At 43.6% G+C, this 10,858-nt stretch overlaps 1 protein-coding gene across 1 annotated transcript; it reads left to right on the top strand.

Annotated features, from left to right (window-relative positions):
* The first annotated feature begins 8,509 nt into the window (after positions 1–8,509).
* LOC139832059 (uncharacterized) lies at positions 8,510–9,048 on the top strand. Its single transcript, XM_071821488.1, has 2 exons — positions 8,510–8,945; positions 9,044–9,048. The coding sequence occupies exons 1-2, from the start codon at positions 8,510–8,512 to the stop codon at positions 9,046–9,048; spliced, it is 441 nt and encodes a 146-aa protein (XP_071677589.1).
* Positions 9,049–10,858: the final 1,810 nt, after the last annotated feature.

Raw genomic sequence — 10,858 nt, 5'->3', positions numbered from 1 at the left:
TGTTATAGAAGTAAGGTCTTTCCTCGGATTGGTGGGATACTACCGCAAGTTCGTTGAAGGATTCTCAAGCATCGCCAAGCCAATGACTCTTCTGCTTAAAAAGGGTAAGAAGTTTGAATGGACGGAAAAATGTGAAGAAAGTTTTCAAGAACTAAAAAGGCGACTTGTATCAGCCCCCATCTTGACCATGCCCGACGTCACCAAGGACTTTGTGATCTATTGTGATGCTTCCAAAATTGGTCTTGGAAGTGTCTTAATGCAAGAAGGAAAAGTAATCTCTTATCTCTCTCGACAGCTGAAACCACACGAAGCCAATTACCCCACCCATGACCTGGAATTAGCCGCCGTGGTTCATGCTCTCAAGACTTGGCGCCACTATCTCATAGGAAATAGGTGTGATATTTACACCGATCACAAAAGCCTTAAGTATATCTTCACCCAGAGAGAGTTGAACATGCGACAGAGAAGATGGATAGAGCTCATCAAGGATTACGACCTTAGTATCCATTACCACCCCGGGAAAGCTAATGTAGTAGCCGACGCCCTCAGCAGAGAACCATGTTCCCTTAACTTTCGTTTGAAAGTCGAGCAACCCATGCTTTATCAAGAATTCGAGGAATTCGGATTAGAATTGGTTAGCCATGGATTCCTTGCTGCCATGGAAGCCAAACCCACCCTTCGAGATCAGATCAAGGAAGCCCAAGTTGGGCATAAGAGTATTGAAGGGATCAAGCGCCGCATGGGCAGGGAAAAGCTAGAAGGATTTTCGATAGACCCCAACGGAGTACTATGGTACAATGGACGCCTCTGCGTACCCAATATCCCTGATTTGAAGAATCTTATAATGGAGGAGGCCCATAATACTCCCTACTCTATTCACCCTGGAGGATCTAAGATGTACCAAGATCTAAAAGACACCTTTTGGTGGCATGGAATGAAGCGGGATATTGCCTTCTTTATCGCCCGATGTGATGTCTGTCAGAAAATTAAAGCTGAGCACCAACGCCCTGCCGGATTGTTGCAACCTTTGAAGGTACCCGTATGGAAATGGGAAGAAGTGGGCATGGACTTTATCACTGGACTTCCTAGATCTAACCGAGGACATGATTCTATCTGGGTGATAGTTGATCGTCTCACTAAAGTCGCTCATTTTCTGCCTGTCAAGACCACCGATCGCGGAAGCGCGTTAGCCGATCTCTACATCTCCCGTATAGTTAGCCTTCACGGCGTTCCCAAGGTTATCGTGTCGGATCGATGCACCCAGTTCACCTCTCGTTTCTGGCACAAGCTTCACGAGGCTATGGGCACCAAGTTATCGTTCAGTACCGCCTATCATCCCCAAACCGGAGGACAGACCGAAAGGGTAAATCAGATCCTTGAGGACATGCTTCAAGCTTGCGCTCTTGCTTACGGAGCCAAGTGGGAAGATTGCCTGCCCTTCGCAGAGTTTTCCTATAACAACAGTTATCAAGCCAGTCTTCGGATGGCCCCTTTTGAAGCCCTCTATGGGAGAAGATGCAGAACCCCTCTCAATTGGACCGAAACCGAAAAAAGTCAGGAGTTCAGACCAGACATACTTCGGGAAGCAGAGGAGCAAGTTGATGTCTACGCCCCCTCCTTTTCCTGTAGACAGTGTTGGGCCTCCAAGAGCAGAGGTTTGTAGAACAGCAGCAAGTTTCCCTTAAGTGGATCACCCAAGGTTTATCGAACTCAGGGAGGAAGAGGTCAAAGATATCCCTCTCATGCAACCCTGCAACCACAAAGCACGAAGTCTCTTGTGTCCCCAACACACCTAATAGGTGCACTAGTTCGGCGAAGAGATAGTGAAATACAGGTGGTATGAATAAATAGTAGCAGTAGCAACGGTGCCAGAAAAGTGCTTGCTGGCGTGTAGTTGATGGTGGTAATATTGGTGCAGTAGAAACACAAGAAAAAAAGAAACAAGCAGCGATAGCAGTATTTAGGAACAAGGCCTAGGGATCATACTTTCACTAGTGGACACTCTCAACATTGATCACATAACAGAATAAATAGATAGATGCTAGACTCTACACTCTTTTGTTGGATGATGAACACCACTAACTGTGTAGGATTACACGAACCCTCAATGCCGGAGTTAACAAGCTCCACAATATTCAATGTTCATATTTAAATAACCTTAGAGTGCATGACAGATCAACACAACTAAACCAAGTACTAACATAGCATGCACACTGTCACCTTCACGCTACGAAAGGAGGCATAGATCACATCAATACCATCATAGCAATAGTTAACTTCATAATCTACAAGAGATCATAATCATAGCCTACGCCAAGTACTAACACGGATGCACACACTGTCACCATTACACCGTGCAGGAGGAATAAACTACTTTAATAACATCACTAGAGTAGCACACAGATAAATTGTGATACAAAACACATTGCAATCATAAAGAGATATAAATAAGCACTTCACTATGCCATCCATAACAGTGAATAAGTATTCTGTGAAATATAGCCTAAGAGACCCACACGGTGCACACACTGTCACCTTTACACACGTGGGACAAGGAGTCTCCGGAGATCACATAAGTAAAATTCACTTGACTAGCATAATGACATCTAGATTACAAGCATCATCATATGAATCTCAATCATGTAAGGCAGCTCATGAGATTATTGTATTGAAGTACATAGGAGAGAGATTAACCACATAGCTACCGGTACAGCCCCGAGCCTCGATGGAGAACTACTCCCTCCTCATGGGAGACAGCAGCGTTGATGGAGATGGCGGTGGTGTCGATGGAGGAGCCTTCCGGGGGCACTTCCCCGTCCCGGCGGCGTGCCGGAACAGAGACTCCTGTCCCCCAGATCTTGGCTTCACGATGGCGGCGGCTCTGGAAGGTTTCTCATACCGTGGCTTTTCCGTCTCGAAGTTTTAGGTCGAGGGCCCTTAAATTGGCGAAGAGGCGGCGTCAGAAGGTCAACGGGGCGACGACACTATAGGGGGGCGCGGGCCACCCCTAGGCCGTGCCGGCCTATGGTCTGGTGGGCCTGTGGCCCCCCTCTGGCGACTCTCGGGTGTTCTGGATGCTTCCGGGGATTCTAAGATGCTGGGCGTTGATTTCGTCCGATTCCGAGAATATTTCCTTACTAGGATTTCTGAAACCAAAAACAGCAGAAAACAGCAACTGGCACTTCGGCATCTTGTTAATAGGTTAGTTCCAGAAAATGCACGAATATGACATAAAATGTGCATAAAACATGTAGATATCATCAATAATGTGGCATGGAACATAGGAAATTATCGATACGTCGGAGACGTATCAGCATCCCCAAGCTTAGTTTCTGCTCGTCCCGAGCAGGTAAACGATAACAAAGATAATTTCTGGAGTGACATGCCATCATAACTTTGATCATACTATTTGTAAGCATATGTAGTGAATGCAGCGATCAAAACAATGTAAATGACATGAGTAAACAAGTGAATCATATAGCAAAGACTTTTCATGAATAGTACTTTCAAGACAAGCATCAATAAGTCTTGCATAAGAGTTAACTCATAAAGCAATAATTCAAAGTAAAGGTATTGAAGCAACACAAAGGAAGATGAAGTTTCAGCGGTTGCTTTCAACTTATAACATGTATATCTCATGGATATTGTCAACATAGAGTAATATAACAAGTGCAATATGCAAGTATGTAGGAATCAATGCACAGTTCACACAAGTGTTTGCTTCTTGAGGTGGAGAGAGATAGGTGAACTGACTCAACAATAAAAGTAAAAGAATGGTCCTTCAAAGAGGAAAGCATCGATTGCTATATTTGTGCTAGAGCTTTGGTTTTGAAAACATAAAGAGAGCATAAAAATAAAGTTTTGAGAGGTGTATGTTGTTGTCAACGAATGGTAGCGGGTAATCTAACCCCCTTGCCAGACAAACCTTCAAAGAGCGGCTCCCATTTTATTTTATTTTTGGGTGGCACTCCTTCCAACCTTTCTTTCACAAACCATGGCTAACTGAATCCTCGGGTGCCTGCCAACAATCTCATACCATGAAGGAGTGCCTTTTTATTTTAGTTTTATTATGATGACACTCCTACCAACCTTTGCTTACACAAGCCATGGCTAACCGAATCCTTCGGGTGCCGTCCAACAATCACATACCATGGAGGAGTGTCTATTTTTGTTAATTAATTTGGGACTGGGAATCCCATTGCCAGCTCTTTTTGCAAAATTATTGGATAAGCGGATGAAGCCACTAGTCCATTGGTGAAAGTTGCCCAACAAGATTGAAAGATAAACACCACATACTTCCTCATGAGCTATAAAACATTGACACAAATCAGAGGTGATAAATTTTGAATTGTTTAAAGGTAGCACTCAAGCAATTTACTTTGGAATGGCGGAGAAATACCATGTAGTAGGTAGGTATGGTGGACACAAATGGCATAGTGGTTGGCTCAAGGATTTTGGATGCATGAGAAGTATTCCCTCTCGATACAAGGTTTAGGCTAGCAAGGCTATTTGAAACAAACACAAGGATGAAGTGGTGCAGCAAAACTCACATAAAAGACATATTGTAAACATTATAAGACTCTACACCGTCTTCCTTGTTGTTCAAACTCAATACAAGAAATTATCTAGACTTTAGAGAGACCAAATATGCAAACCAAATTTTAGCAAGCTCTATGTATTTCTTCATTAATAGATGCAAAGCATATGATGCAAGAGCTTAAACATGAGCACAACAATTGCCAAATATCACATTATCCAAGACATTTTTACCAATTACTACATGTAGCATTTCCCGATTCCAACCATATAACAATTAACGAAGCAGTTTCAACCTTCGCCATGAAAATTAAAAGCTAAGAACACATGTGTTCATATGAACCAGTGGAGCGTGTCTCTCTCCCACACAAGCATGAATTTATTCAAACCAAACAAAAATGAAAACAAAAGCACACAGACGCTCCAAGTAAAGTACATAAGATGTGACCGAATAAAAATATAGTTTCAAGAGAAGGAACCTGATAATTCGTCGATGAAGAAGGGGATGCCTTGGGCATCCCCAAGCTTAGATGCTTGAGTCTTCTTGAAATATGCAGGGATGAACCACCGGGGCATCCCCAAGCTTAGAGCTTTCACTCTTCTTGATCATATTGTATCATCCTCCTCTCTTGACCCTTGAGAACTTCCTCCACACCAAAGTCGAAACAAACTCATTAGAGGGTTAGTGCATAATCAAAAATTCACATATTCAGAGGTGACACAATCATTCTTAACACTTCTGGACATTGCCCAAAGCTACTGGAAGTCAATGGAACAAAGAAATCCATCCCACATAGCAAAACAAGCAATGCGAAATAAAAGGCAGAATCTGTCAAAACAGAACAGTCCGTAAAGACGAATTTTATTGAGGCACCAGACTTGCTCAAATGAAAATGCTCAAATTGAATGAAAGTTGCGTACATATCTGAGAATCACTCACGTGAATTGGCATAATTTTGTGAGTTACCTACAGAGAATTTTTCCCAGATTCGTGACATCAAAGAAATCTGTTTCTGCGCAGTAATCCAAATCTAGTATGAACCTTACTATCAAAGACTTTACTTGGCACAACAATGCAATAAAATAAGATAAGGAGAGGTTGCTACAGTAGTAACAACTTCCAAGACACAAAACAAAGATACTGTAGTAAAATAAACACATGGGTTATCTCCCAAGAAGTTCTTTCTTTATAGCCATTAAGATGAGCTCAGCAGTTTTAATGATGCACTCGCAAGAAATAGTATTTGAAGCAAAAGAGAGCATCAAGAGGCAAATTCAAAACACATTTAAGTCTAACATGCTTCCTATGCATAGGAATCTTGTAAATAAACAAGTTCATGAAGAGCAAAGTAACAAGCATAGGAAGCTTCAAAAATTTCAGCACATAGAGAGGCATTTTAATAACATGAAAATTTTTACAACCATATTTTCCTCTCTCATAATAACTTTCAGTAGCATCATGAGCAAACTCAACAATATAACTATCACATAAAGCATTCTTATCATGAGTCTCATGCATAAAATTATTACTCTCCACATAAGCATAATCAATTTTAGTAGTTGTAGTGGGAGCAAATTCAACAAAGTAGCTATCATTATTATTCTCATCATCAAATATAGGAGGTATATTGTATTCATAATCAAATTTATCCTCCATAACAGGTGGCACCAAAAGGCTACTATCATTATAATCATCATAAATAGGAGGCAAAGTATCATCAAAGAAAATTTTCTCCTCAATGCTTGGGGGACTAAAAAGATCATGCTCATCAAAACCAGCTTCCCCAAGCTTAGAATTTTCCATAGCATTAGCAACAATAGTGTTCAAAGCATTCATATTAATAACATTCCCATTAGCATGCATATAAAGTTCCATGGGTTTTTTAATTCTCTCTTCAAACACATCATGTCCTAATTCAAGATAAAGTTCATAAAGATCTCTCATATTTTTGTTGTTTTCCATTATGCCTTACTAGTGTAAACAAGAAACAAAAAGTTGCAATTGCAGGATCTAAAGGAAATAGCTTCGAGCACAAACACAATGGCGCCAGAAAAGTACTGTTACCTGGAACCGAAGTAAGAGTGCCTTTTACCTTTCCTCCCCGGCAACGGCGCCAGAAAATAGCTTGATGTCTACGCCCCCTCCTTTTCCTGTAGACAGTGTTGGGCCTCCAAGAGCAGAGGTTTGTAGAACAGCAGCAAGTTTCCCTTAAGTGGATCACCCAAGGTTTATCGAACTCAGGGAGGAAGAGGTCAAAGATATCCCTCTCATGCAACCCTGCAACCACAAAGCAAGAAGTATCTTGTGTCCCCAACACACCTAATAGGTGCACTAGTTCGGCGAAGAGATAGTGAAATACAGGTGGTATGAATAAATAGTAGTAGTAGCAACGGTGCCAGAAAAGTGCTTGCTGGCGTGTAGTTGATGGTGGTAATATTGCAGGCAGTAGAAACACAGTAAAACAGTAAACAAGCAGCGATAGCAGTATTTAGGAACAAGGCCTAGGGATCATACTTTCACTAGTGGACACTCTCAACATTGATCACATAACAGAATAAATAGATAGATGCTAGACTCTACACTCTTTTGTTGGATGATGAACACCACTAACTGTGTAGGATTACACGAACCCTCAATGCCGGAGTTAACAAGCTCCACAATATTCAATGTTCATATTTAAATAACCTTAGAGTGCATGACAGATCAACACAACTAAACCAAGTACTAACATAGCATGCACACTGTCACCTTCACGCTACGAAAGGAGGCATAGATCACATCAATACCATCATAGCAATAGTTAACTTCATAATCTACAAGAGATCATAATCATAGCCTACGCCAAGTACTAACACGGATGCACACACTGTCACCATTACACCGTGCAGGAGGAATAAACTACTTTAATAACATCACTAGAGTAGCACACAGATAAATTGTGATACAAAACACATTGCAATCATAAAGAGATATAAATAAGCACTTCACTATGCCATCCATAACAGTGAATAAGTATTCTGTGAAATATAGCCTAAGAGACCCACACGGTGCACACACTGTCACCTTTACACACGTGGGACAAGGAGTCTCCGGAGATCACATAAGTAAAATTCACTTGACTAGCATAATGACATCTAGATTACAAGCATCATCATATGAATCTCAATCATGTAAGGCAGCTCATGAGATTATTGTATTGAAGTACATAGGAGAGAGATTAACCACATAGCTACCGGTACAGCCCCGAGCCTCGATGGAGAACTACTCCCTCCTCATGGGAGACAGTAGCGTTGATGGAGATGGCGGTGGTGTCGATGGAGGAGCCTTCCGGGGGCACTTCCCCGTCCCGGCGGCGTGCCGGAACAGAGACTCCTGTCACCCAGATCTTGGCTTCGCGATGGCGGCGGCTCTGGAAGGTTTCTCGTACCGTGGCTTTTCCGTCTCGAAGTTTTAGGTCGAGGGCCCTTAAATAGGCGAAGAGGCGGCGTCAGAAGGTCAACGGGGCGACGACACTATAGGGGGGCGCGGGCCACCCCTAGGCCGCGCCGGCCTATGGTCTGGTGGGCCTGTGGCCCCCCTCTGGCGACTCTCGGGTGTTCTAGATGCTTCCGGGGATTCTAAGATGCTGGGCGTTGATTTCGTCCGATTCCGAGAATATTTCCTTACTAGGATTTCTGAAACCAAAAACAACAGAAAACAGCAACTGGCACTTCGGCATCTTGTTAATAGGTTAGTTCCAGAAAATGCACGAATATGACATAAAGTGTGCATAAAACATGTAGATATCATCAATAATGTGGCATGGAACATAAGAAATTATCGATACGTCGGAGACGTATCACAAGTCCAGTTCATTCGTGACCGGCTGAAGCTGCATAGTCCCGCCAGAAGAGCTACGCTGACTCCAAGCGTCGAGAATTAACTTTCTGCGCCGGGGATTTCGCCTACCTCCGGGTAACTCCTCTCAAAGGGATGAAACGTTTCCATGTTAAAGGCAAGCTTGCGCCTAGGTACATTGGTCCTTTCAAGGTGCTAGGACGAAGAGGAGAAGTATCTTACCAGCTTGAATTACCTCCGGAGTTGTCAGAGTTCCACGACGTCTTTCATGTCTCCCAACTTCGAAGATGCCTCCAAGCACCAAACAAGGCTGAAGTTTTTAAGGATATCGATTACCGTGCCATCGACCTCAATCACGACTTAACCTACAGAGAGAACCCTATCCGTATTCTGGATGAAGCCGTTAGGGTCACCCGCCGGAGGAAGATTAAATTCTTCAAGGTCCAGTGGAGCAACCACTCCGAGGATGAAGCCACATGGGAAAGGGAGGATTATCTGAGACAAGAATTTCCACACCTGTTCAAGCTCTTAGCCGTGGAATCTCGGGACGAGATTCTTTTAAGGGGGGAAGGTCTGTAACACCCCATTTTTCAAAACTTGCATATTTCTCCAAGTTAAAAATTTGAACCAACAAATTTTTTTTTATTTAACACTTGTGATTGAGTGTAGGTTAGAATCCTTGCCTGGGTTAACTCAAATATTTTTGTTTGGTATGTCATGTGTGTCACCCACCCTTAGGTAAATTTACACACCCCTCTTTAATTTTTAGGGTTTGATCCACTTATGTAAATGGCACCACCTCTAATGCACCTTGCCCCTCAGAGACCCTAACCCTATGGTGGTAAGCACCACATTTGGATGGGAGGAACACCCTACTCTCTTCTCTACCCCACCACCATTTCACCTAGGGTTGCACTTTAAACACCATGATCACCTTTTTATTATCATTTTATGAGTTCACAATTGTGCACATGATCCCTTGTCACACTTGGGCACATACACTTGGCATGATCTCTCTCTCTTTTTCACCCCTGCCCCATTCTCTTCTCTCTCTTTTCTCTCTTGGGTTTTGGCCGAGAGATAAGAGGGGAAACCTCCCCCTCTCTTTTTTTTCTTTCTCTCTTCCCTCTCTTTTTCTTCTCTGCCTTGGACCATGGCCGACGCCACTCCCCTCTCTCTACCTTGGCCCAACCCTGGCCCTCTCTCTTTTTCTCTCTTCTCTCTTCTCTGGCCCAAAGACCACCAGCCCATCTCTCTCTCTCGCTCACGCCAGAAAACCCTAGCCCGCGCGCCAGTCAAGCGACATGATGGCGCGGAGCCTCGCTCGACGCGCCATGATACGTCTCCGATGTATCGATAATTTCTTATGTTCCATGCCACATTATTGATGTTATCTACATGTTTTATGCACACTTTATGTCATATTCGTGCATTTTCTGGAACTAACCTATTAACAAGATGCCGAAGTGCCGCTTGTCTGTTTTCTGCTGTTTTTGGTTTCAGAAATCCTAGTAAGGAAATATTCTCGGAATTGGACGAAATCAACGCCTGTGGGCCTATTTTTCCACGAAGCTTCCAGAAGTCCGAAGACGAAACGAAGAGGGGCCACGAGGAAGCCAGAGCATAGGGCGGCGCGGCCCCTGCCCTGGCCGCGCGGCCCTATGGTCTGGGCCCCTCGCGCCGCCTCTTGACCTACCCTTCCGCCTACTTAAAGCCTCCGTGACGAAACCCCCAGTACCGAGAGCCACGATACGGAAAACCTTCCAGAGACGCCGCCAACGCCGATCCCATCTCGGGGGATCCAGGAGATCGCCTCCGGCACCCTGCCGGAGAGGGGAATCATCTCCCGGAGGACTCTACACCGCCATGGTCGCCTCCGGTGTGATGTGTGAGTAGTCTACCCCTGGACTATGGGTCCATAGCAGTAGCTAGATGGTTGTCTTCTCCCCATTGTGCTATCATTGTCGGATCTTGTGAGCTGCCTAACATGATCAAGATCATCTATCTGTAATTCTATATGTTGCGTTTGTTGGGATCCGATGAATAGAGAATACTTGTTATGTTGATTATCAAAGTTATATCTACGTGTTGTTTATGATCTTGCATGCTTTCCGTTACTAGTAGATGCTCTGGCCAAGTAGATGCTTGTAACTCCAAGAGGGAGTACTTATGCTCGATAGTGGGTTCATGCCTGCATTGACACCGGGACAAGTGAGAAAGTTCTAAGGTTGTGTTGTGCTGTTGCCACTAGGGATAAAACATTGATGCTATGTCTAAGGATGTAGTTGTTGATTACATTACGCACCATACTTAATGCAATTGTCTGTTGCTTTGCAACTTAATACTGGAGGGGGTTCGGATGATAACCTGAAGGTGGACTTTTTAGGCATAGATGCAGTTGGATGGCGGTCTATGTACTTTGTCGTAATGCCCAATTAAATCTCACTATACTCATCATGATATGTATGTGCATGGTCATGCTCT

Source organism: Lolium perenne, chromosome 1, assembly GCF_019359855.2.
Source record: "Lolium perenne isolate Kyuss_39 chromosome 1, Kyuss_2.0, whole genome shotgun sequence".
NCBI lineage: Eukaryota > Viridiplantae > Streptophyta > Magnoliopsida > Poales > Poaceae > Lolium > Lolium perenne.
The sequence above is the reverse complement of the archived record's forward strand: the minus strand, read 5'-3'. Positions and strand labels throughout refer to the sequence as shown.

Bases quoted from the DNA above. Each gene is read 5' to 3' on its own strand.
- LOC139832059 (XM_071821488.1), top strand. From the start codon at position 8,510: ATGAAACGTTTCCATGTTAAAGGCAAGCTTGCGCCTAGGTACATTGGT.